This window comes from Astyanax mexicanus, unplaced genomic scaffold (genome assembly GCF_023375975.1).
Source record: "Astyanax mexicanus isolate ESR-SI-001 unplaced genomic scaffold, AstMex3_surface scaffold_32, whole genome shotgun sequence".
Classification (NCBI taxonomy): domain Eukaryota; kingdom Metazoa; phylum Chordata; class Actinopteri; order Characiformes; family Acestrorhamphidae; genus Astyanax; species Astyanax mexicanus.
In genome coordinates, this window is record NW_026040042.1 from 2,969,701 (window position 1) to 2,997,211 (window position 27,511).

The 27,511-nt window shown below is 43.6% G+C and overlaps 2 protein-coding genes across 2 annotated transcripts in view; both read right to left on the reverse strand.

Moving 5' to 3' along the window:
• LOC125789903 (NLR family CARD domain-containing protein 3-like) overlaps positions 1-27,511 on the reverse strand; it is a 335,798-nt gene that overhangs the window by 180,409 nt on the left and 127,878 nt on the right. The window lies entirely within an intron of this gene.
• The window catches only part of LOC103029152 (NACHT, LRR and PYD domains-containing protein 3-like), a 442,571-nt gene that overhangs the window by 6,447 nt on the left and 408,613 nt on the right, over positions 1-27,511 (reverse strand). Inside the window, exons 13-17 of the mRNA XM_049473016.1 lie at positions 25,055-26,828; positions 22,696-22,869; positions 3,080-3,253; positions 2,536-2,709; positions 2,328-2,447 (exon numbers count right to left, since the gene is read on the reverse strand). Of these exons, the coding sequence (XP_049328973.1) occupies positions 2,328-2,447; positions 2,536-2,709; positions 3,080-3,253; positions 22,696-22,869; positions 25,055-26,828 (2,416 nt within the window). The remainder of the gene's footprint in view (positions 1-2,327; positions 2,448-2,535; positions 2,710-3,079; positions 3,254-22,695; positions 22,870-25,054; positions 26,829-27,511) is intronic.

A 27,511-nucleotide genomic window follows, 5' to 3' on the forward strand; every position in this document is an offset into this window, starting at 1 on the left:
ATTCAACAACAGACGTCTCTGACCGCAAGACCCTCCAGCGTATTGTGAGGACAGCTGAGAGGATCATCGGCGTCTCTCTCCCCTCCATCACAGACATTTACACCACTCGCAGCACCCGCAAAGCAACCAGCATTGTGAATGACCCCACCCATCCTTCACACAAACTGTTCTCCCTCCTGCCTTCGGGAAGAAGGTACCGCAGCATCCGGTCCAGCACGACCAGATTCTTCAACAGCTTCTACCCCCAAGCCATCAGACTCCTCAACTGCAGAGACTGAACTGATGGATTTTCTGTACTGTCACTCTTACCCCACTTACCCCAGAAAACGAAAGCACTAAAAAACCCTACTACCCCACTGGACTCTATTGCAAACTGCGTAATAGAGGTAATTACTACCTCACTGGTCTTTTTTGCACACTGCATAATTTGCACACTGTCTTGATATTTATTTTTCTTTGTCTATATTGTGTTGTATTGTCTGTCTGCACTTTTGTACTGTTGCACTTTTTGTCCTGTCTACACTGTGTTTATGTGCACCATGGTCCCTGGAGGAACGTTGTTTCGTTTCAGTGTGTACTCTGTATATAGCTGAAATGACAATAAAAACCACTTTGACTTTGACTTGACTTTGACTCTATCATGTCATCTATCAGTCTGGAAAAGGTTATGAAGTCATGTCTGAAGCTCTGGGACTCCAGAGAACCACAGTGATTCACTTTTGTTCACAAATGAAGAAAACATGGATCACTTGGTGAACCTTCCCAGGAGTGAACAGTCTACAGAATTACACCAAAAGGGCATGAACAACTCATCCAGGAGGTCCCAAAAGAACACAGTACAACATCTTAAAAAGGTATCACTTGTCTCAGTTAAGATCAGTGTTAATGATTCAATAATAATAAATAGCCTGGGTGAAAATGGACTCCATGGGAGCGTTCCAGGATAACAACTCGTCTCACATTTACCAACAGACATCCAAACAATCCCCAGGACTTTGGAAAAAATACTGTGGAGTAATGGGACAAAAGTGGTAGTGTGATGGTTTAGGGCTGCTTTGCTACTTTATGCTTAAGCTCAGGCATATTTTGGTTTTGCAGCAGGACAGTAATCCAAAGCACACCAGCAAGTCCATGCCTCAAAAAAAAAAAATCTTAAACAGGCTGTTAATGTTCAAAAACCCTCCAATGTGGCTAAATTAAAACAATTCTGCAAAGAAAAGTGGGCCAAAAAGAAAAATGAAAGACTCTTTGACAGTTATCACAAACTCTTTTTTTCAGCTAAGGGTGGCACAACCAATTTATTAGGTTTAGGGGCATATTCTTTTTTACATAGGGCCAGGTTAATTTGAATGTTTGTTTTCCCTTGATAAATGAAATTATTAGCTTCTGTTCGTGTTTTTTGCTTCTTTTTAATTATCATGCTAGTAGAGAGTGTTATCCACTGCATTTAATATAATTTGACCGGATCTTCCTGGTGACAAGCTGATACAAATAGTAGATGCCCCCCTCGTGTGCTGGATTGTATATAAATAAATAATATGAAATATAAACTCATAATAAAAAAACTCATCAATCATAGGCTTTCTGAAAAGTTTCCGTTTCAATTCAGTTTCAAATCATTGAAACAGCTCAGTAAAACCTCAACCTATCCTTTATATTTGACAATATTTGATTAACTTACAGGTCCTTACTCATTTTTATTTAACTGAACTGAGTTTTATATTATTTATAGCCTTGCGCTGAATTCAGCTCAGCACTGCGAAAGAGAGACAGAAAGAGAGAGAGAGAGAGACAGAGAGGATCAGCGCATTTTGCCTGATTTCTCTTGATTAATTATCAGTAAATATGTTGGCTATAGTGTATAGTATATAACATGCATTTTACTTCACTTATCTGACCTTATTTATTAAAACGTTTCTCTTTTTAGAAGACGTGCTGCGTCAAGCTCCACTTTGCATACCAGATCAGTCGCGCAATGCTTTTTTTCTGCCGCCAAGATAGAAACATGCCAGAAATTTACCTGAACACACATCATTTCCAGACCACCACGCCCATCAGCGTTAATATATTCCAAAAGTCCATTGTCATATTCTTTTATCTTTAGTGCTTTCTAATAAAACCCCACCACTTCAGTCCAACCTAAAAGGTTGAAAACTCTGCAAACCCCTAAATATACTACTGTATTGATACAATACTTTCCACTGTGGCCTGTGTTGTGTTTCAGATTTCTTAATTATTACATGTTTACTGGAATTATAATCTGTGTATTATACTGATATTACAGTGACTGTAGGTGTTTGTGCACAGGTGTGTAGTTCAGTACTCACTCTAGTTTCTCCAGGTTACAGTGAGGATCCTCCAGTAGATCAGAGAGCAGCTTCACTCCTGAATCTCCTATTTTTTTGTTGTTTAAATTTAGTTCACGTAATTGTGAAGTGTCACGGATCCTTTGTAGAGAAAATTGAGAAAACTGGTATAATCTACTTTTATTGTTCATGAAGTTTCTGTACAAGTTATAGGAAATTAGTAACTCACTGTAGTTTCTCCAGTTTAGAGTGAGGATCCTCCAGTAGATCAGTGAGCAGCTTCACTCCTGATTCTCCTAGTTTATTGTAGTTCAGATTCAGCACTCTCAGTTGGGAGGGGTTTGATTTTAGAGCTGAAACCAGAGCAGCACAGTCTTCTCCTGTAATACTGCAGAATTCCAGCCTGTAGAGAGAAGGATAAATCTCACACATTATAGAGCAGAGACTTTTCTTTTGAGAGATTTTGATTCTGTTCACCACAAAACATTAACATATTTATTCTACTGGTAAAAAAAAGTCATTGCTTATTCACAGGGGCATGGCAGCAAAATCTGGGCCCTGTACACTCTTAAGGTCAGTGGGCTGTTTCGCAGTGTGGTGCTTTATTGAAGACTGCCGTAACACCGCCCTAGATCTGGGGTAGTCTCAAAACAAAAGCAAGACAATCAACTACCAAGCACGGATCCTTTGTAGAGAAAATTGAGAAAACTGGTATAATCTACTTTTATTGTTCATGAAGTTTCTGTACAAGTTATAGGAAATTAGTAACTCACTGTAGTTTCTCAAGTTTAGAGTGAGGATCCTCCAGTAGATCAGTGAGCAGCTTCACTCCTGATTCTCCTAGTTTATTGTAGTTCAGATTCAGCACTCTCAGTTGGGAGGGGTTTGATTTTAGAGCTGAAACCAGAGCAGCACAGTCTTCTCCTGTAATACTGCAGAATTCCAGCCTGTAGAGAGAAGGATAAATCTTACACATTATAGAGCAGAGACTTTTCTTTTGAGAGATTTTGATTCTGTTCACCACAAAACATTAACATATTTATTCTACTGGTAAAAAAAAAGTCATTGCTTATTCACAGGGGCATGGCAGCAAAATCTGGGCCCTGTACACTCTTAAGGTCAGTGGGCTGTTTCGCAGTGTGGTGCTTTATTGAAGACTGCCGTAACACCGCCCTAGATCTGGGGTAGTCTCAAAACAAAAGCAAGACAATCAACTACCAAGCACTGGATGAGCTATGCTACACCCCGTAACATCCTCCTTTACAAATAAAGTAATACATGACATTCGAACAACTGGAACAAAGATAACTGTTTAAGTTTATATGTATATAAACAGCTTTAACAAGTCTTTTCCTTCTTATATATATTTTTTTCTGACCGTTTATATCAAAAATTGAGTCTATCATGTGGCATAGACAGGTGTCCGGTCCTAGTGTATGTGTGTCCATCCACGGGCAAAGGCATGGGGTGCTCACCCACAGCCTTTTCTGTGGCACTGAATGAAGGAGTATCCACAAAGCAACTCTCAGGTGCATGAGTCACTTCAGGCCCACCTGTCCACAGTTCTGTGAGCTCTGAGGTCCACTCTGTTACGTCAGTAAATGGAGCCATCAACATCCAGATAAGAATTTGGTAGGAGTGTTCCTCCAATGCAACATGGCCTTCGGTGGGTTGTCAGTAGAGTTTTTTTTTGCTATTTTAACAGCTGATTCTGCCTTGCCATTTGCTTTTTGATACCGTGGGGAGGAGGTTACATGCTCAAATTCCCAGAAGCAAATTGTTTGAATTGAGCAGTGAACTGCAGGCCATCCGTGATTACCTTGTCTGGCTGACCATGTCTGGCGAACTGAGCCTTGAAACGCTTGATAACTGTTTCTGCATATAAGTCTGGAAGTAAATCAATCTCCCAGAAGTCTGAGTAGTGGTCCACCACAAGGAGATAATCCTTCTGTCTGTGGTTGAACAAGTCCATGCTTAGAATCTGCCATGGTCTGCTTGACACCTCATGTGAAAGCATAGATTATTTTTGCTGCTGGTGTGAATACTCATTGCACGTTGAACATGCACTCACAAAATCTTTTACTTCTTGCTGCTCAGTTGTGATAAATTATGACAGTAAACATGCCTACATTTGCTACCCATAACACTTCTCAGAAGAGCAGCTTGCACGCTGTTGAACTTTTCAGTTATTCCCGTCACCAAGGTATAATCTTGGAATTCTCCTCAAAATATGTCCCAGTTAGTACACCAGTCGCCTGTGAGGCTCATCGGCGAGGGAGGGGGGATGTTAGCTGCCATGGTAGTGCTGTAGCTGTAGCTTCTGAGCCAAATGGGACCATCTAACCTCGGCACTATCTTCACTAGTCCGAGAGCCACTAAAAACTAGGCTCAACTGGTCTTGACATACGTTACACTGCAGCCCGAATGAAAAAAACTTTTTTACTGACTTCTGACACCATGTTTCGCAGTATGGTGCTTTATTAAAGAATGCCATAACACTGCCCTAGATCCGGGGTAGTCTCAAAACAAAAGCAAGGCAATCAACTACCGAGCACTGGATGAGCTATGCTATACCCGTAACATGGGCCCCTATACATGCCAGTACACAAGGAATGTAAGCAAAAAAAAAAAAAAACAGGGCTTTCATGGGCCCCTTTCCCTACTCGGGCCCTGGGTAGTCAGGTTCACTTTTCCTCCCACTACCATGCCCATGCTTGTTCATGTATTACCTTTCCAACAGAATATTTAAAGTGTACATTGTGGGGGTTTAGAGACCTCTCTGTTGATAATGTGTAATTACAAAGAATAAAGAGTAGAATTCTTAGTGAGGACTCTGTTGGGCTCTTTTTGTAGCTTGGTAAACCTGGTCCTCAGATGTAATTCTGTGTATCTTTGGTATAACAACTGAGTTTACTGTTCTGATATCTCCATGGTCAGCTGTTCATGACTAGAAAACACACCCAGGAAAACCTACCAGACCAATGTGAGCACTCAGGGATAGACAAAGAAGCACATTGATATCATTTATTAAAATATTTTGTCCCCTACCTACTCCCCGCATTTAGTTGACAAGAAAATAATCTTAAGGATTGCAGCTTTAAACTTTAGTGAGCATAAAACACCCATTGCTCCTGTAATAATAGGTGTAGGGTAAGGTTTAGTGCTGTGTCTTTCATTTTCCCTGCTACTAAAGACCTGAAAATAATACTAAATGTCAACATTTGTACAGCAGAATAAATTACTGTTATTTTAATTAATAAAAAAATAAAATTTTCACTCAATACAGCTAATTATGTACTAAGCATGTGGCAGAAAATGTCTATAATTACTGACAATAGTCTTTTGTATAAAGATCTACACCTACAAATCCTTAAACTGTGAAATCCTTCAGTCACTTTAGCCCCTTTTCCCTGACTTTGTTACACATTTAAGTTCAAGGACTGCCCTTGTACTCTTCCTCTTCTGTAACTACCCCATCTTAATTGAGGCTGTACATAAGCCTGGCTAATTCCTGCTCTGAATTGGTTCAGGCTTCAAAACAGTGCTATAATCGCCAAAATAATTATTTATGGGTGTGTCAAATCCTGAATACAACATATGAATATATTAAAACATTGTAAAATCTAATTACATTGATTTTAAAGTGTGTTTGAAGTATGTTTGTGACCATTTTCATTTGTGTCCATTTCCACATGTTCCCTTTGGAATGAAGCACATTTAACTTATTTACCTTTGACAGGGACATGTCAGGAAACCATACACTAACCTATATGTACCCGTACAGTGACCAAAATATATCTGTTTAATAGATAAACTTGTATAATGCATGTTTATAGGGATGAGAGATGGTAATCAAGAGTAGATTCTAATGAATATTAATGCATATTGCTTCATTATAATAATAATCATCAGTGCGCCTTTTAATCCGGTGTGCCTTATATATAAATGTAGCCCTGGTGTAGGTTTTTCCTTTGTTTGAGAGGATCTGTTAGTATGGGAGGCAATTATGAAGTCAGCTGATCTGGCAAGTCAGACAAATATATGGCCACCCTTGGCCCTCAGAGCTAGACATGGTGAGCCTAAGCTGGGTGTGTGACTGGAGCATGGGGCCTAGTTTCTTGATTGTTTGTGGTTTTAAGGTACGTGCCTTTTTTTAAATCTCTTTCTATTAAATGTACCTAGCACTAAGTGGTTTTCCTGCCTGGGTTCTAGCAGGCAGACTGAGTACCCTGGTTGATTGGAGTACCCTGTTACAGCAGTGTTTGTGTATATGGTGAACCACGTACAAAGGTATTGTATTGCTTATACCTTTTTTAACTTGAGGGTGCTAGATTTTCATGTTAATTATGGGGATTTTCTTTTTTATTAGAAGTCTGTTATTTGTGTAGCTTTGAGTCAACACAAACAAACCACATAGTGAAGAGCAGGTATGTTTACTTTAAAACATCAGTGTTGTTATGTCTTCTTTTGTGTTAGGCCCCAGCCACTAGCTTGACCCGCTAGCTCCTTTTAGCTTTTCCTACTAGCCCCCTATAGCGCTCTAGCTCGGCCTGCTAGCTCCTTTTAGCTTTTTAGCTTTGCCTGCTAGTCCTCTGTAGCTTTCTAGCTCTGCCTGCTAACCCCTGTAGCTTCCTAGCACAGCCTGCTAGCCCCCTTGTAGATTTCCATCTTCGCCTGCTAGTCCCCTGTTGATGTCTAGCTTTAGTAGTAAGGGGACGCCACATGAATTTACCAGTCAAGCTGTAAGGAGCAGTAAAGCCATTCTGCTGAAGTACAGTGTTACACAGGAGTTTCAGTTTAGTTCTCCAGCACCAAGACTTGAGGTGCATTAGCATTGGCTGCTGGCCGCTATTTCCCCGTTCGGAGGTGGGTATTGTCGACATGTAGCCTGCTGGCAACCCCAGCTAGCACTGAGTAGCTGAACACCGCCAGCTACTCCACTCTACATGCTGCCTGGTGACTCTGCTTACACCGCCAGCTACTCCTCTCTACACGCTGCCTGGGTGACTCTGCTAACACCGCCAGCTACTCCTCTCCACATGCTGCCTGGTTGACTCTGCCCACACCGCCAGCTACTCCTCTTTACCCACTGCCTGAGTGACTCTGCCTACATCGCCAGCTACTCCTCTCTACACACTGTCTAGGTGACTCTGCTTACACCACCAGCTACTCCTCTCCAATCTAGTTCCAGCGCTGACGTGAGCGGCAGCCTTCCAGCAGCTCTGGGTAGCGTTTCACCTTAAGTGAACTTTTTTCACTCTTTACATTCTTTGTACGCCTTTTACTACACTGTAGTGTGTGTTTTTATGTATCCCATCGATACGGATCGCCAGATACTGCACAAGGACTGCAGAAACTTTGTTTACTCGAGGGAAGAACTTCTCGCACTGAGAACAAAGAGCCGCACTGGCGTGAGGCACCCCATTCCGGCAGAGCTGAGGCGCTGCTTCAGGGGCTGCAAAGCCGGTGCTAAGATAAAGGCTAAACAACAGGAGAACCGCTGGAGATACAAGCCTTGTATTCCGGCAGTGGTGATGGGGAACGTGAACTCGCTGGTCAACAATACGGACAAGCTTGCAGCATTAGTGAGAAATCAGAGGATTGTTAGAAATATGCTTTAATTTTTTATATATAATCAATAACTGTGCTATAATTAATACTAATCAAGCTAATGAAGTATAATCAACTGCATTACTATAGTCCTAATACTAATCAAGTTAATGAAGTAAAACTAAATGCATTATGAGTAAGAGTGTGATAATATGGTAGGCAACAGAGTTTGACAAAAGAGGCCAGCTAAAAGAAAGGTGTTGACATGTTACCGGCAGAGCAGAGGAAGGCAGCTGAGACAGTTCTCTAAAATACGTCTCTGACTTAACTATCAGTTACTTGCAAGATCTGGCCGTTGGCGTTTAGGCCCCAAAACCGTTGTGAGGCAAAAGAGGATTGAGTCCTACTGCATGCGTAGGAAGATTTTGACAGACAAACGTCTGATCAAGACCAGCCAGAACCAGTTTTTGGGAAACTGACCTGGGTGCCTTCCTCTGTGACCTTGAGGTGTGGTTTGTCTATAAATGCTTGTGTCTGTGAAATACTCTTCGGACTTTTCCTTTTGAACTCCTTGTGAGTGGAAGTGGTCCCCAGAGATCTCTGTACAAATAAATTGTGAGGTGCACCTCCTGGTATCCAGTCTTAGTCATTACCTTTTCCCATTGCAAACGAACGCGTGAGTAACGCCAAGAGAGAGCAGCCGAGGGCGTACTCAACAAAATGGTGACCCCGACGTGATGGGAAGTAGGAGTTTTTGGACTTTTGGAGACAACTAGGTGGATCCACAGCCCGGGTTGGCCAACCAAAACTAAGGTAAGCAGAGCCTGTTACATCAAAATCTGCATATTGATTAAGGTTAAATTTATGGGCAAAGTGGATCCAGTTGGTTGACTCTGCTATAAATTGATTGAGATTGGATTTCATTAATGTAATATAAAAGGAACGGATGCGTTAGTGTGGTGTTGTCTGCATGTATGTTGCGAATGGCTGTGGAATGCGGATGACTGTTTAGTTAAATAAGGACGAGCTTAAATGGTATGAATGTCTAGTTTAATAAAGACGAGCTTAATGGTATGAATGTCTAGTTTAAATAAAGACGAGCTTAATGGTATGTATGGCAAAGAATAAGAGATAAGGGAAATAAGAGTGGTGAAGGACCACAATTTGCTGTGGGTGTGACAACCTCACTGAGCGTTGGACGCAGCGTCAGTTTAGTTCCTGAGAAGTGATGGCACCTTAAATACCGAAGTTCTATAAGGAATATAGAGCGATCCTGTATCGTGGGTTTTTTTCAGAGAAAACTAATCTAGGGAGATTAGAGATACTTATCTCCGTCAGGGACGGCTACCAGGGAGTAGAAGTAGGTACGGCTCGGCCGGCTGATCAGGTATCAGAAGTATCTAACTCTGTGTCAGTGAAAAGACACGCAGGAGATTCTCTAGTGCGCCTAGGGGTTCTTGACAAGATACCGGGTAATGTACATAGTGTCCTGTAAATATTGACGAGGATAAAAGAGACCTGTAAATATTGACGAAACTAAGAAGAGAATGGTCTCAGAAGCTTTGCTTGAATGTGCTTCTGCTTGCTCAGATAGTGTGTATTCCATGCCAAAAAACTGTGTGAATGCGCACGTGTGAATGAGTTGCAGTTTCTTTGACAGCAGTGGACGGCTTAAGTTCTGAGAGCTGAATGTGAGAGAGAGAAAGTGTCGAGTAGCCCCACTGAAGGGGGTGGAGTCTGTAGCATATTGTAGGCAAATTGTAAAGTTCAGCCCACTAGTCCAGTAGAGAGTCTTGTTAACTGATACTCCGTGCTAGGAAGATCACTAGAGGAAGCAATATTAGGTGTGTATTGTGTGGAACAGCATAGATCTGGTTCAACTAACAGTTTACAGTGCGGGTGTATAGGGGAATTAATACATAAGAAATATGAATGAAAGTAAGGAACTAGGGAAAGAGAGGTATGTGTATGTCACAGTGGAGAAGTAGATAATCTAGTGAAAGGATTGTGGGAAGGAAAACAGGACAAGGAGACTAAAAAAAAGGAGGAGGAGTTGAGAAAGAGAATCAATCTAGTCATAAGAGAGAGAAGATGTAAGCCCTCCACAGACAGGGTACCATTGGCACCTTGGATGTGGGACCAGTCCAGAAAAGCAAAGGCAGAGATAGAAGAAGCAGAGAAAGAGTTGCAGGCAGCTAATCTATTAAAGAAAAGAAAGTGGAGAAGAGTGATAGAAGAAAAGCAGAAAGCCCTAGAATACTGGAATCGAATAGGAGTGACAGTACAGGGCATGAATCATTTGAACAGAAGTGAGCAAAAGGTGGAAAGAAGAAAAGTGGAAGTGAAGGTGGAGGGAAAGGAAAAGCCCCCTCCCTATACAGAGCAGAACAGAACTCCCACTGCACCCACAGGCCCTGAGTTGACTCTACCCCTATATAATGTACAGCAGGGGTGGGTGGAAGTGACTGAGGCAGGGGAAGTAGAAGCAACCCCACGCCCTGGACCACCACCAACCCCTGTCCAAAAGCTCCTCTACCCCCCGTTAGGGACATTTTATGCTAGATCAGAGGCAGGAAGCTGCGATTCAGATGGAAGCCAGAGTGGTCAGGAAGTGATTGATCAACCCTTTCAGAGTAGAGTGGTGAGAGAGGCTCAGGAATATCGCAAGGAAGCCCTTCTGCCTCATGAGTGCGCACCAGCCCAGGCTCCTTCAGGAGCCGTGGGGCCTGCAGTAGCGAAGCTAACTGAAATACAAGAGGAGGAAGGAGCATATGTTAGGGGTGATCTAACTGAACAATCAGCGGGACAGAGCAGTGTAGTCATCAACGCTAGATTACAGGGGCAGAGAGTGAGTCAGGCCGAGGAGGCACAGCGGAGACTCAGGGAGAAGTCTAGAGATCAATTAGAAGAAGCATATCGAAGTACTGGTAGACTGATGGAAGAAATTGAGGAAGTGATAAAAAAACACACCCCAGAGAGGAGAGGAGATATAGGGCAGGGCCTGAGAGAATCACAAGACAGACCCTTACTCCCTAGGTCCCCCATAGCCACAAGGTCCCAGACAGCAGCATTCAGACAAACAGGAACAGGCAGTATGTGCCCACTGATTCAGTTGGGAGAAGGACAGGGACAGAGATATAAGCCATATGGGTTAGGTGATCTAACAGCTCTGGAGGACAAACTGCCCCCACTAGGCGAGGGTGCAGCAGTGTGGCTGGATAAATTAGATGCACTGACAGGGGGACAGACATTAGCTCTCGGTGACTTTAGGGCAATAGCTGGACGCTGCATGACCACTAGTGACCTGAAGAGTATTGAGGAGGAAGCAGAGACAGACAATGACCATGACAACACTCTATTCACTCACGTAGTTACAGCACTTGGGGCTGCAATGAGACAAAAATTCCCAGTAAAGGCAGGAGGGGGAGTGCCAACTTTCAATTGGGATGAAACCTCCGATCCGCGCACGCACCTGTCCAAAGCAGTACAGACATGGATAGCACACACAGGGGCTCATCCTGAGCGAGTAGATGGCCAGAGACCCTGGTTCAGAAAAGCAGTGTTAGATGGGGTCCCCGACTCAGTCCAGGAGCTGATGAAGGGCAACCCGGAGTTAACTGATTGTGGGTCAGAAAAGTGGAACAGATATCTTATTCATTACATGAATCAGGCTCAGGAGAAAAAGAAGAAGCAAAAGAAAGAACAGGAAGCAGCCCAGGAGTTGTTGCTGCGCCTGCAGTTGAGTGAAGCTAAAGCTAAAGGTAATGATAAGAAAAAGGAGAACAAAGAGAAAGTGATGGTGGCTGCTGCTCCTCCTGTGACACCTCAACAGTTAGCACATCCAGTACAGCAAATGTATACACAACCTTGGATTCCGCAGGGAACAAGTGGATACCGTGGGGGTCATGGTGGGGGTCGAGGTGGCAGAGGAAGGGGTAGCTGGGGGGGCTGCACTCCCGGGGAACTGCTGGATTTGCGGTCAGCCAGGTCACTGGGCCAAGGGATGCCCAAATTACACTGTGGTCCAGCAGAATTCTGTATACCAGCCCCAAAGCAGGGGGAGGGGACGAGGCGGATAGCAGCCCCAGCACTGGGCACCAAACTCCCAAATGGCTCCACCCCAAGGGGTCCAAGATCAGTACCGCATACACCAATCAGGGGGCTGGCCAGATCCAGGGGAACAATGAAGGTGCCCAAGAGAAGACCCCAGCAGCAGCTTCCTGGCAGACCCGCTGCTGCAAATAAGGGTATCTGGCCAGGACATGTATTTTTTAGTGGATACGGGGGCCTCTCGCTCAGCATCTAGAGGTCCTCTCCACAAAAGGATGCTATCCAACAGATCTACCACCCTGATGGGCTTCTCTGGGTCGATGCAAACTGCCATTCACCACACCCTTCACCGTCTGGATAGGAGGACAAGTACATCGTCATTCCTTTGTATGCTCAGACACCCTCCCTATGAACATTATGGGACGAGACTTGTTAATGAAGGCAGGGGCAGCTGTGTTGTGTGGCCCAGAAGGCCTGGAGGTGATTTTTCCCAGTGGGCAGAGACTAAAATGTGCTGTTGCAGGACAATCGGACTCTATCTACTTGATGAGACAAGTGGAGGAAGAAAAAGCGGATATATACTGGGGTCTATTGGCTGAGGTTGGCCGCAGGGCAGGGCTCCTGGGTGAGTATGCCCTCATACCTTACCACGAATCACATACTCAGCTAGTGTAAGGTCATATAGTATAGACATAAACTGCACTGACAGAGTATTATGGGAACACAGGGTTATATCACGACAGCATGGTAGAGAACTATGCGACCACCCAAGAGCAGAATTAATGCTTGGCACTCTTCCCTCTTCACTATGGGCAGTAGGTCCAACAGATGTGGGGCTTGTAAAGTCATGTGAACCTATTTCTTTTGAACTTAACACTCACACTCCTATCTGGGTGCCCCAGTATCCTCACAAACCAGCAGCCGAGGCAGGCATAGCAGAAACCATAGAAGGCTTGTGCCAGGCGGGCGTATTGGAAAGCTCAGCATCCGCCTGGAACACACCCATTTTACCAATAGAAAAGAAAGGGACAGGGAAATACAGAATGGCTCACGACCTCAGGGCTATCAATGCAGTTTTACTAACACCCACCATTCCTGTACCAAACCCCTACCTGGCACTGTCCCAGTTGTCACCATTACAAACATGGTTCTCATGTATTGATTTGGCTAATGCATTTTTTTGTCTTCCATTGCATCCCGACTGTAGAGACTGGGTGTCATTCACATTTAGAGGACAGCAGTATAGGTACACAAGGATGCCTCAGGGCTTGGCTCTAACTCCAGGCCTGTTCAACCAGGCGCTGAAACAGTCATTGGAGGGTGTGGCACTTCCTCCGGAAACCACAATGACTCAGTATGTTGATGACATACTTCTGGCTTCCTCAACAGCAGACGACTGTCTGAAAGCCACACATACAGTCCTGACGAGACTGAGTGAAGAGGGATACAAAGTATCCAAACAGAAACTGCAGGTAGCCAGAAAGCAAGTGACGTTTCTGGGTAGGATAGTCTCAAGTAAACATCTCCATCTCCACCAACATCTCACCTGCTCACAAGACCAATATTTTGTCCCACCCACAACCTGTCAATGTTAAAGACATGTTGGCCTTTTTAGGATTGACTGGATACAGCAGACACTACGTACCAAACTACTCAGGCCTGACAGAACCACTTAGCGACATGGTAAAGCAGTGTGGCATGAGGAATTTGACTGCCAAACTGGATTGGACCGAACAGGCTGAGAGAGCATTCATTAACCTAAAACAGATCCTGTCGCAGGCTGTAGATCTAGCTATAGCAGATTACACCAAGACCTTCTTTCTGGATGTTTCTGAAACAGGTGGAGTGGTGAATGGAGTTCTGTTTCAGAAAAAAGGGGGAGGGAGGAATGTTTTGATGTATGTCAGCATCTTACTGGATGCCATGGAAAAACGCCACCCAGAATGCACACGGCATGCAGCAGGATTGGCAAAACTTTTGCAAAAAACAGCACACATTGTAATGGGACATCCATTGACTGTACTCACAACACACAGTGTAGTGGCATACGTAAATTCACAAACATTCACCCTCACTACACTAAGGCAGCAAAGACTCAGTAAAAGTCTAGAAGCACCAAACATCACGTATACACACGAGGGTATTAACATGGCAGAGAGAATAGGGAATGGGGACCCACATGACTGTAAAGAATTGGTGGAAAGAACAAATAAGGTAAGATTAGACCTGGAGTCAGAACCCATCCTGGAAGGAATGAATTTGTTCACTGATGGGTGACTATGTGGCTCCAAAGGTGAGCAAAAGTACAGGAACAAGTATGGACTGGGCCAGATGGACAATTTGTATTACCGAGTACTTTAAGAGAGAAGGTGCTATGCGAAGCTCATGGGGTTGGGCATGTTGGTGTTTTCCAGATGATGCAAAACGTACGAAATTGGTGGCATCCGAACTTAAGGGATATGGTGACTGAATATGTGCGAAATTGTCAGGTGTGTGGGCAGTATAACCCAAAACCTGCCATTAAACCACCTCCAGGCAGGTTTCCACCACAGACTAGCCCAGGAGGGGAGATTGTAATTGACTACACAGACATGATACAGCCCGTGAGGGGATATAGGTATGTTTTGATGTGTGTGGATAGTTACTCAGGGTGGCCAGAGGCTTGTGTAACCAAGAAGGAAGACAGTAAATCAGTCGTGAAGTTTCTCATTAATCAGTACATACCAAGACATGGGTTTCCCACCAGGGTGAGATCAGATAATGGCACTCATTTCAGGGCAGAAGACCTGAGAGAGGTGGAGAAAGTGCTGGGGTTGACACATGCGTTTGGAACCGTGTACCACCCCTCATCTCAAGGGAAGGTTGAAAGAATGAACCAAAATGTTAAAAATAAAATTGGAAAAATCTGTGCGCAGACTAAATTGAATTGGGTTGATGCTTTACCTCTAGCCCTAATGTCCATCAGGAGCTCAGTAAATCAGTCAACAGGATTTACACCATTTGAATTGCAGACGGGACGCAGCTTTCCGGGCCCAAGCAAAAAATTGCAAATGGAGGTGACATATAAATCTCACAAAGCATATTTTAATGAACTTAGAGCTCTCGTTTCAGATTTTACACAACAGGTGGGGGAAAAAGCTGGTGAGGTGAGGAGGTGGACCATTCCAGAAGCAGAGTGGGTCCTACTACGCCACTACAAGAGAAAGTGGAATGAACCTCGCTGGATTGGGCCATTCCAGGTGACAGAGAGAACAACGCATGCAGTTCGACTGAAAGGCAAGGGTCCCACTTGGTATCACTGGAGCCACTGTGCCGCATCAGCCCCGCCGGAGAGAGTACTGTCAGAGGCAGAAAGAGATGCAAGAGCAACAGGAGCAGAAAAGGCGTCTGACCTAGCCAGGGGCCCACAGGAAGAAGGGGGGCCACTTTCCCCGCAGCACAGTCCTTCAGGGCCTCACAGCGAGAAAGAGGAAGAGAGCAAATAAGTGAGAGAGCTCACTACGTACGGCAGCAATTTGTTGCGTCAAAACACACCACACACAGAGACTTGGCACACATCACTAATACACACACATAGTCTCATATTACAGCATAATTCACTTACACTGATATGGCACACACAGAGGCAGAATAAACCCTCTTACGTGCGAGAGAGCTGGGATAGTCTACTCCCATGCTCTGAAGAAAGAAGTAAGAAGAAAGAAACAGGATTATGTCTTCTGGACAACTGTATTGTTTGATTTCCTTTGGTGTATTGTTGTTATAATTTGTTATGGCTGGCATCATTTATTCTACTGTGTTAGCGGAAACTTTATGTCTTGAGGAAGGGAATAAATCAGAAGGAATCAAGGGAGGTTCCGCTTGACCTCAGATAGGTAATAGAAGCATAGTAAAAGATTTAGCTTAATTGCTTTTTTGCTTTTACAGGAAATAGGATATTTAGCCTTCGCTGGAATCGGTAAGCATCAACAATAGAGGATGAGTCCATTTCTGAGATGGGGGAGTGGGAGTACTTTGCTCATTTTGGGTGTGGTTTCAGTTACAGTAGTGGGGGCAATTTTTATTACATGTTCATTGACAAGTTGCAGTAATCCATTGACCACTAATGAACAACAACCAGGCACTAGGCCAAGCAGAGAAGTACACCATTCTAATCGACAGGTCAGAAATACACAACCACCATGTATGAAGAAATTTGGAGGAATAGAATTGACTTATGTTAAAGGGAGCACAATGACATACTCATTTGATCTGTGCGACATTATCAATTGCGGGAAGAATCACGCCTCATGGCAGGGGCACGCTGTGTCCCAGCGAAGGAGTACAGTGGATGTGTGTTAATGGAAGAGATGGAGGGGAGATCCTATGCGATATGGTGGAAGATGTAGTTAAGCGGACCAAAACAGGGTGGACCCCAGTAGGTGAGGGCCACCGCATGCAATGGTGGAGCAATGTTTCTTTCTATAGGGAAAGCTGGTCAAAAGAAAGAGGGAAATGCAATCCTCTAAGGCTGACTTTGGGGGGCTTTTATGACCGCCCTAGATTTGGAACAAAAAAGGATCGGAGGGACACATTGTACGTCACAATAGGAATAGAGACGTCGCCCTGGGCATGGAACCGTTGGGGAATAGTTAGAATTAATTTTGTAGACCCACCCGAACTGGACAACACCAAAATAGTAGTAAAGGAGGATGAGCAAGTGGTAGATTTGTCAAAACCCGACCCACCTAAAGTAATAGCAGTAGATTACAGCCAACTTAACCCTCAGGATGTGCTGCAATTATCAACAGGGTATAGAGAGGCCAATTTGTGGGTAGACTGTCTAGTACAGCAAGCCAGAGACCAAAAAATAGGAGATTGTATTGCATGTGCAGCTGCTAGGCCCACTCTAATCACGTCCCCTGCACCCTTGTTCCCGGAGGATGAGCAAGGATATTATTGTATGATGGAACTGACCCGAACAGGGAATCCCAAAAAATGTAGCACTTTGGCTTCAATTTTCCCAACTATACCTAATAACACCAGGACAGGGCCATTCACAGCTGTAAAGGGGGAAGGGAACTATACCTGCTTTAGTAGAGACCACCCAACGCCGGGGACTATATTGGGCACAGTCCCAGTAGATTGGTGTACACAAACATTGATGGGGAATGACTCGGTAGGGGCCTGGGCAAGAGCGGGAATATATTATTATTGTGGGAACGGTGTTCTTGTTGTTAGGATGCCTCTGAGGGCAAGAGGAACATGCGCGATGGTAAGACTGGCTGCACCACTAATGCTATTAGGCTATAAATCAAAGGACAATGACCCCAATTCACTCAGTCGGATGAAAAGATCAGATGAGCGATTTGATTTGTCACGAGGTTCACCCACGTATATGGATGCCATAGGCGTGCCAAGGGGTGTACCTAACCAATATAAACTAGCGGACCAGGTAGCAGCAGGATTCGAAAACGTCCCACTTATTGCAGCCTTATTCCCAGTCACCCCGAACAAAAATGTGGACCGTATTAACTATGTACATTATAATGTGCTAAGGCTGACGAATATTACCAGGGACGCAGTCGAAGGCCTTAGAGATCAATTAGGCCCTACTTCATTAATGGCAGTGCAAAATAGGATGGCTTTGGATATGCTATTGGCAGAAAAAGGGGGGGTGTGTGATATTCGGAGATAGTTGTTGCACATTTATCCCTAATAATACCGCCCCAGATGGTTCAGTAACACGTGCTCTCGAAGGGCTGAGAACACTGTCTAATGAAATGCACGAACACTCAGGAATTAATAACCCTCTAGAGAACTGGATGGTGAACATGTTTGGTCAATGGAAGAATCTGATAATGTCATTGATGATGTCTGTTGCTGTTTTTGTTGCTATTCTGGTGACCTGTGGATGTTTTTGCATACCATGTATTCGAGCATTAATTGTGAGGTTAATCTCTGCAATGATTGATAAACGGGATTCTGAAAAGCCTCCAGCTTATATGATGCCGCTCATAAATGAGAAAGACCAGGAGAGGGAGAATGAGGTCGAAGAGGGGTTAGTTGCAGTTTAGTTAGGTGGCATTGTGCCACCTAAAAAGGGGGAATTGTTAGAAATATGCTTTAATTTTTAATATATAATCAATAACTGTGCTATAATTAATACTAATCAAGCTAATGAAGTATAATCAACTGCATTACTATAGTCCTAATACTAATCAAGTTAATGAAGTAAAACTAAATGCATTATGAGTAAGAGTGTGATAATATGGTAGGCAACAGAGTTTGACAAAAGAGGCCAGCTAAAAGAAAGGTGTTGACATGTTACCGGCAGAGCAGAGGAAGGCAGCTGAGACAGTTCTCTAAAATACGTCTCTGACTTAACTATCAGTTACTTGCAAGATCTGGCCGTTGGCGTTTAGGCCCCAAAACCGTTGTGAGGCAAAAGAGGATTGAGTCCTACTACATGCGTAGGAAGATTTTGACAGACAAACGTCTGATCAAGACCAGCCAGAACCAGTTTTTGGGAAACTGACCTGGGTGCCTTCCTCTGTGACCTTGAGGTGTGGTTTGTCTATAAATGCTTGTGTCTGTGAAATACTCTTCGGACTTTTCCTTTTGAACTCCTTGTGAGTGGAAGTGGTCCCCAGAGATCTCTGTACAAATAAATTGTGAGGTGCACCTCCTGGTATCCAGTCTTAGTCATTACCTTTTCCCATTGCAAACGAACGAGTGAGTGACGCCAAGAGAGAGCAGCCGAGGGCGTACTCAACAGGATCTACTGGGAGTCCAGTCTCTTCTGCTTCACAGAGACTTGGCTAACCACTAACATTTTAACGGACTGGCAAAGCTAAGGGCGGTGGGCTCGTTATCCTCATTTAACAACAGATGGTGTGATTCTGGGCATGTGACTGTTAAAGAGACTATCTGCTGCCAGGATGTTGAACTGCTCGTGGTATTACATTCCGCGGGAGTTCTTGCACTTATTGTTGTTTGTAAGTAAGTGCCCCCTCGAGCGGATGCGGAGCCTGCATGTGATGTCATACACAGGACCATCGCTAGGCTTCAGACACAACACCCGGATGCTATTGTCGCTCTGTCTAGTGACTTCAACCACATCATGCTGGACTCCACACTGACTTCTTTTACCCAGTATGTGGACTGTCTCAGCAGAAAAAAACAGGACAATTGACCTCCTGTATGCAAACATCAGTGATGCATACACGGCCATCCCTCTGCCCCCACTTGGGAAATCTGACCACAATCTGGTTTTCCTGCAGCCTCAGTACAATCCCTGTGTGATGAGGCAACCAACTACAACACGCTCCTTTAGGAAATGAGAGGAGGCAGACTGGAGTGTGCTGCAGGACTCTCACGGCGAGGACATCTTACTATCTGAACTGGCACTGTGGTTCCTGTAAAAACTGTTTGCTGCTTTGCCAACAACAAGCCCTGCATTACAAGTGACATAAAGGACCTCTTAAACAAAAAGAAGAGGGCCTTTAAAGGCAAGAACCAATAGGAGCTGAAGAACATTCAGCAGGAACTCAAGTTCTGCTTAAAGGAGGCTAAGGAGACCTACAGGAAGAAGGTTGAGCAGAAGTTACAAGTTAACAACATGAAGGAAGTCTGGGATGGTATGAGGACAATCATGGGATGCAAGCCAAAGAGTGATCGTGCCACAGCTGGTGTGGTGTGGAGAGAACGAACAAACTCAATCTCTCCTATAACCGGTTTGATTGCCCTGTTTCATCATCACCTGCTTCTGTCTGCCCTGCCATCACAGCAACCTCAGCCTCTGCCCCACCGGACACTTCCCTCCCTCTTCTCAGTGCTGCTCAGGTCTCCCTCCCACAGACTGTCAGCACATCCAGTTCGCCCCCCCTCTCCTCCCCCCTCCACCTCTCTGCAGACCAGGTCACAGGGGCAATGAGGAGACTCAAGGAAAACACCTGGGCCTGACAAGGTGAGCCCAAGACTTCTGAAGGCTTGCACCTTTGAACTTGGGTTACCCCTGTTGAACATCTTCAACAGCCTGCATTTGGGGAGGGTTCCTATGCTGTGGAAAACTTCATACTTGGTCCCTGTTCCCAAGAAACCTCGTCCCAGTGAGCTCAGTGGCTTCAGGCTGGTAGCTTTGACCTTCCACATTATGAAGACCATGGAATGACTGCTTCTCCCCCTTCTCAGACCCCAGGTACAGCATGCACTGGACCCTCTCTAATTTGCATATCGGAAGAAGATTGGTGTTGAGGATGCCATCATCTACCTCCTCCACCGAACCTATTCTCATCTGGACAAGGGGAGTAGTGCTGTGAGAATCATGTTTTTTTCTTTCTCCAGTGCTTTTACCACCATCTAGCCCCCACTTCTTAGAGACAAGCTGGTATAGATGCATGTGGATCCTCACCTGGTGTCCTGGATCACAGACTACCTCACCTGCAGACCACAGTACGTGAGGCTCACTGACGGTACATCTGAAACTCTAGTCAGTAGCACTGGAGCAACACAGGGGACTGTGTTCTCCCCCTTCCTCTTCACTCTCTACACATCAGACATGCAGCACAACTGTGCCATCTGCAGAAATTCTCGGATGACACTGCCATCGTTGGGTGTGTCAAGGGTGGTCAGGAGGAGAAGTCTGGACACTTTAACTTCAAGTTTTTCCTCACTTTGTACAGCTATTGCTGATTTAACGGAGAGAGTTGCCTCGAATGAGACCAAGCTGTCTGATGCGGATAACCGTGTCTGTATGGAGAATCGTTCAAACTCTCACAGCAGTGAGAAGAGGGCTTAGCTGCTTTAGTCTAAGGTTGAGGACCTGGAGATCTGCGGGTGGCGAAGTAATATCAAGATTGTTGGCATCCCTCAGCAAGTGAAGGGTTCCACGTCCCTCGTGGAATTCCTACGCATAATGCGGCTGAAATGGCTCGGCCTCCCATCGAGCTTTACTCCCGAAATAGAGCGTGCTCACAGATCCCTCGCACTGGCACCGCCAGAGCGTGGCCCACCACGGTCCATGCCGGTGTCTTTATGGCGGTAAGATCCACCTGTTCTTGACAGTAGAGGAGGCAAAGAGCTTACTGTCCGGTATCGAATCTGACAAGTGATCTTGCTGAAAATGTATCCAATTCGGTGTTCTTTTTATTTTCTTTATAGGCATTATTAGAGATAGCCTTGTGTCCGGATCTCATATCTATCGTTAAGCTGACAGGAATTGTGCTGTATGACATTAAAACAAGGGAGAAAAAATCTTGGTTGTTTCTTTTATACTTTATTATTTATATATTTTCTGTTCTAATTTAGCTGATAATTAATTTTTCTTTGAGACCTGGACAAACATTGATTTACTGAAAACTCTGACCTACTAGCATTTGACCTGCCCCGCCATTTGGGGACGGGGCTTGTGGGCAGGTGGGATGGGATGTTTGCTTTTCTGTGTTTGTTAAATTTGAAAAAGTTGCACATAAGATTGTTTGTTTAATGAAATCGGCGCTCACATTCTGGTCACGTATTTCTAAAACTGAAGGTGTCACGTCTGGTGCTGGAAGCGCTCCTGTTTCTCCCACACTTAGCTCTAACGGAACTTCTCAGTTAAACAACTACACTACCCAGAACGCACCACCCGCTGACATCACACACACACGATCACGTGACACATCACCTGCTTCCTCCAGGAAGTCCTGAGTACTGATTACCTGCACTATTTAAGAGCTTCCTACGCACACACCTGTGCCGAGTATTGTTGGTTTATCCTCATTACAAAGCGTTACTATCTCTGTCTCTGTATTTTTCGTATATGACCTTGCCTTTTGTTTTTTTTTCAACGCTGATTTTTGCTTGTACCTCTGATTTGATACACCCGGATGGACCACGGCATTTCTGGTTATTCTGGTTATAAAAGATTTTTTTTCAAAATCTATGGCATTGCCATTCTTTGATAAACTTAAAGGCTATTTGGGAGAAAGATTTGGAAATGGACTTGGATCAGAATGGGACTTTTAGGACTTCTTTTAAGTTAAGAATCTATTAAACACCAGTGCGATTACAAAGCATATACCCAGAGAGATCGGACCTATGCTTCAAATGTCAGACACAGAGAAGTACATTTATTCATTATTTGTGGAAATCATTCTAGACAGAAGTGCATTTGGTTATTGAGTACATTTTCAGTATAAAATTTGCTATGTGCCCCTCACTGTATTTGCTAAATGCCCAGTTGGACGACATTTTTGATGCCCAGTTGAGACAAGTTTTCACTTTGTTGGTTTTTATACCAAAAAAAAATTATTTTGCTGCTTTGTTCTTCCAAACCACCTCATCATTGACCTTATGGCTCTCTCAGTTGGCATCCTTCCTCTTGAGAAACTGACTTATGACCTCCGCCAGAGGTTCGTGGAAGATCTTGGGTAGAGCCTATGAGAGACTACCTTTTGTTGTTTTGTATCCTATGTGTGTGACTGCTATGAATGTATGCGGGTATGGCACTATCAGTGTATGTTATGTTTGTGTGCAACCACAAAAAAAAAAGAATCAAACGCAACAACGCTCACTGTAATTTCTCCAGTTTACAGCATGGATCATACAGTAAATCAGAGATAAACTTCACTCCTGGTTTATTGTAGCTCAAATCAGCTGTTGTAGCTCTGAGGGGTTTGATTTCAGAGCTGAAACCAGAGCAGCACAGTGTTTCTCTGTAATACTGCAGGATTCCAGCCTGTAGAGAGAAGAAAACTCATCATATTATAACTCAACACAAACAACTGTGAAATGCAAAGAATTAAGAGAATCAAACAACAACACTCACTGTAGTTTCTCCAGTTTACAACGTGGATCCATGAGTACTTCAGAGAGCATCTTTACTCCTGAATCTCCGGGTTTACTGTAGGCCAGATTCAGTTCTCTCAGTTGGGAGGGGTTTGATTTCAGAGCTGAAAACAGAGCAGCACATCCTTCTTCTGTAATACTGCAGTCATACAGCCTGCAGAGAGAAAGGGAAACATCCACAGAGAACAGAATTTAACCATCAGACACAGAGCTTCTTTAACCATTGTACTTATTTTATTTTCATTTTCTAAAATGTACTTCATTTACATACTGTACAGATTCCTACCAATACACACTTCTGTTTTCATTTCTGTTATTTAACGTGGACATATTTTAATACCACAATCAATATCTGGATGAAAATTGAATGTAAAAAATGTAAGTACTGAATTTCGCATTTTTCAATCCTAGAGATTATCTTTATTTATAGGGAAAGTGAAGCTTATTCTTGTGAAAAAGTAAACTTAACTATGCTAATCTTTTTTTCTATATATATTTTATTAATGGAGCAAGAAGAAATGACAAAAAAACAATACTAAAACAGGAAGGTAGAGAAACAATACAAATCCAATAAATGAAAAAAAGAAAAGCGATTCTAAGATGTGTTTCTTATAAAAAACACTCCATCTGGATTTAAACCTTTTAAGTGAGTAAGTACCCTGGAACATTTGACCGGATTATTTAGCCCCTTAACATTCCAGCTTAGGAATTTCATACCAGCTCTGTCTTGATAGTTACAATTAGACATATTGCTTATTTGTTAAAAAAAAGAAAAGTACCAGCTGACTGCGGGGAAAGGATAGAGATGGCAGACAAGGGAAGAAGAAGAAGAAAAAAGAGAGAAACCCACCCTTTTACCAACCCAATATACCCCCGACACTGCCCTCTAAACCCAACATGAGGGCTAGTGTAATTGCTCAAAACCGAACAAGTTATGAACAAGCTTTACTCCCGATAGGGCAGCATAAAAACAAAATAGAGCCCCTGCGGAGCGAACTAACTATCTCCCTTACATTAATATGCTGTTGCACATACAAACATGTAGACCTGTATGTGTGCCCTCCGTGTACGCAAGTGTCTATGATTAAGCAAATAAAATCAAAGAAAAGATGACAAAACAGATAGATGCCTCAGCATAAAGAATGAACATAAAACAAGCCAATAAAAGCAAAAAAAAGTAAAAGAAGACAAACACTCTAAATCACCATGACAGGGATATCTTGAACAAAAAAAATAATTTAAAAATGTTACTTAAGCAAGGTTTTTACAGCATGAGGGGGCATGGTAACCAGTCAGAACAGGCGAAAAAAATAAATAAATAAAAAGTGAGAGAGAAAAGAATATAAAAGGTCCAAAATAATTTACAGGCCTGAATACAGGTGGTTTTCGGAGACTGTTTTAGAAGAATGGTCCAGAGATGGCTCTGCTCATCAAAACAGAGTGGGAAAAATTAGGGTAATCCTCATTATTACCCAAAAGGATGTCAAATACACCAACAATCAGTCTTGTGTAAAAAATAAAATGAAACCAACCAATTTACGTTTTACTTTGCTAATGAAGAGATTAAGCCCTTAGTTTCGTCTGGAGAAGTGAAAAGGTGCCCCGAGCCGTTATGAGTGATCCAAAGTCGGGCGGGAAACAGGAGGCTAAAGCGGACTGTCAGCAGCTTACGAAATTCATTAAAATTCGCATGAGCCCTCGCAACCTTAGCAGTGTAGTCAGGGAAAATTTTAAACTTTATGCCTGACATGTTGCCTGGCTCTCTTTAAAATCTCAGCGCAGTCAGAGTAGTAGTGCAGCCTGGCTACAATGGGTCGGGAGTTGTCGCCTCTTTTTGGGGACAAAGAGCGATGAACATGGCCAACTTCAGGTGCTTTATCCAAGTCGAAACCCTGCCTCAGCAATTCGGACACTGAAAAAACTGGTAGCGAGAAAGCCTATCTTTCTGGAACTCCGATGATTCTGATGTTCTGGCAGCGAGACCTGGACTTTATTCTGCAATGATGTGGCAACATTAACACTAAATTTGAACAACTCGTTTTGTATTAATTATACCTTGCACCTTGCAAAAGATTTTAACTGCATTAAACTGATACAGGACTTAAGTGTTGTGTTGGTTTGCACAGCACTTTGGGAAATACTTGTAGAACTGGCTTGTTCTTTTTTCAGGTCCTGCACTAGTTAATTTTTTTATTAGCTAAAATTTATTACTTTTGGAAAACACCCCCCTGAATGATATGTTTCGTTTTTCAACAAATAATCAATAAAAGGACAGACTAATCCATACTACAAAAATACAAAACCGGACAGGTTAAACACTGAATAATGAAAATACTCACACAATCTTCCTGGATACTTTCACCACTGGCAGCAGCCTCAGAAGACATTCCTCTGACGTGTCATATTTCCTCAGGTCAAACTCATCCAGATCCTCTTCTGAATTCAGCATCACAAACGCCACAGCTGACCACTGAGCAGGAGAGAGAGTAACTCTACTGAGATCACTAAAACCTCCTTTATTTAGGTATTTCTGGACTTCCTGCACTAGAGAATAATCTTTCAGTTCATTCAGACAGTGGAACAGACTGATAGTTTTCTCTGGAGAGGGATTCTTCCTGATCTTCTGCTTGATGTACTCCACTACTTTCCCTTTACTGTGAGAGATGTTCTCTGTCTGTATCAGAAGACCTCGTAAGAGAGTCTGGTTGGACTCCAGTGAGAGACCCAGAAGGAATCGGAGGAAAAGGTCCAGGTGTCCGTTCTCACTCTGTAAGGCCTTGTCCACGGCTCTCTTCAGGAATTCAGACATTGTTCCTTTTTTGGATAAACCAAATTCACTCTGTTTCTGTTGCAGTACATCACTGTTGTTTAAGATGAAGGACAGAAACTCATATAAAGCAGCCAGAAACTCCTGAACACTCAGATGCACAAAGCTGAAAACCTTCCCCAGGTGAAGTCCAAACTCCTGTCTGAAGATCTGTGTGCACACTCCTGAGTACACGGACACTTCTCTGACATCAATACTGCACTCTCTCAGATCTTCCTCATAGAAGATCAGGTTTCCTTTCTCCAGCTGTTGGAAAGCCAGTTTTCCCAGAGCCAGAATAATCTCTCTAGTCTGGTCAAGATCAACATCACTTTTTCTTTGGTACTTCTGGCTGCGGTGTTTGATCTGAAAGATAAGGAAGTGTGTGAACATTTGAGTCAGAGTCTTGGGGATCTCTCCTCCCTCTGCTTCACCCAACATCCTCTCTAGAACAGTGGCTGAGATCCAGCAGAAGACTGGGATGTGGCACATGATGTAGAGGCTTCTGGAGGACTTCATGTGTGTAATGATTCTTTCAGCAAGGCTCTGATCTCTGATCCTTTTCCTGAAGTATTCCTCTTTCTGAGGGTCACTGAACCCTCGTACCTCTGTTACCTGATCAATACAGTCAGGAAGGATCTGATTGGCTGCTGCTGGTCGAGTAGTTATCCATAGGAGAGCAGAGGGAAGCAGGTTCCCCTGGATGAGGTTTGTCAGCAGCACATCCACTGAGGCTGACTGTGTTACATCAGATACTCTCTTATTGTTCTGGAAGTCTAGAGGAAGTCGACATTCATCCAGACCATCAAAGATGAACATGAATTTGTAACGATGATAATCTCTCTTTTTTAAGTCCTCTGTGTCTTTGAAAAACTGATAAAGAAGATCCTCCAGACTGATTTTTTCAGTTTTTATCAGATTCAGCTCTCTAAAAGGAAGTGGAAATATGAAGAGAACATCCTGATTGGCTTTTCCTTCAGTCCAGTCCAGAATGAACTTCTGCACAGAGACTGTTTTTCCAATTCCAGCAACTCCTTTAGTCAGCACAGTTCTGATGGACTGGTCTTTAAAGAGGTCGTTACATTTGATGGGTGTCTCCTGTGTTGCTGGTCTCCTGGATGCTGCTTCAATCTGTCTGACCTCATGTTCATTATTGACCTCTCCACTCCCTCCCTCTGTGATGTACAGCTCTGTGTAGATCTCATTCAGAAGGACTGAGGTTCCAGCATTTGAGATTGCTTCATTAATTCTCTGAAATTTTCTCTTCAGTGTTGATTTGAACTTTCTGTTGCAGGGCGGAGCCAGTGCTAATAAACAGAGAAAAAAAAGCAAAGAATACAGCACATACTTACATTTCAAGTTATTATTAATACATCATGTACCATATTAAACACCCATGTAGAAATATGTTGTTAGGAAGATTGTGGTGGTCTCATAGTCTTGCAGAAGACAGAAAATACCTCATTACCTCATTATCTCAGCTCTAATTGAGAAATAAACAGAGAAAAACCTTGATTAAAGCTCACCTTCCGCGAAAATCCGATTTTTCTTGTTTTTTTGTGGAATACAGTAGGTCTCTCCGAGTTGAATGTGTACACCTGCACATTAAACTGTTTTGCAGCCCCCATTGTCTGCAGGAGCTAAGCAAAGAAATCCCCCCTCCCCCCCTCCGAAAAACGGGTGAATTTTGAATTATCTTTCTGCCTACGTAGGCAGAAACCCACAGACCAGCCCACCTTGGCTCGAGAAACTCCCAGAGGCGGAGCTGAAGCGACGCAACATCACCGCTCATTAGTTAGGAGGTGGGAGGCAGTGAGCGGCAGAGCGGTGGAGGGGCGTCGCAGTGCTCCTAGCCAATCAGAGGAGAGATATTTGCATGCTGTTTGCATGTATGAATATTCATAAGTAAAGCTGGAATCCGGTCATTTTGGACACACCCCTAAAACAGTCCATTAAAAAAGAGCTATACAGAGACACCTGAGCACTTTTT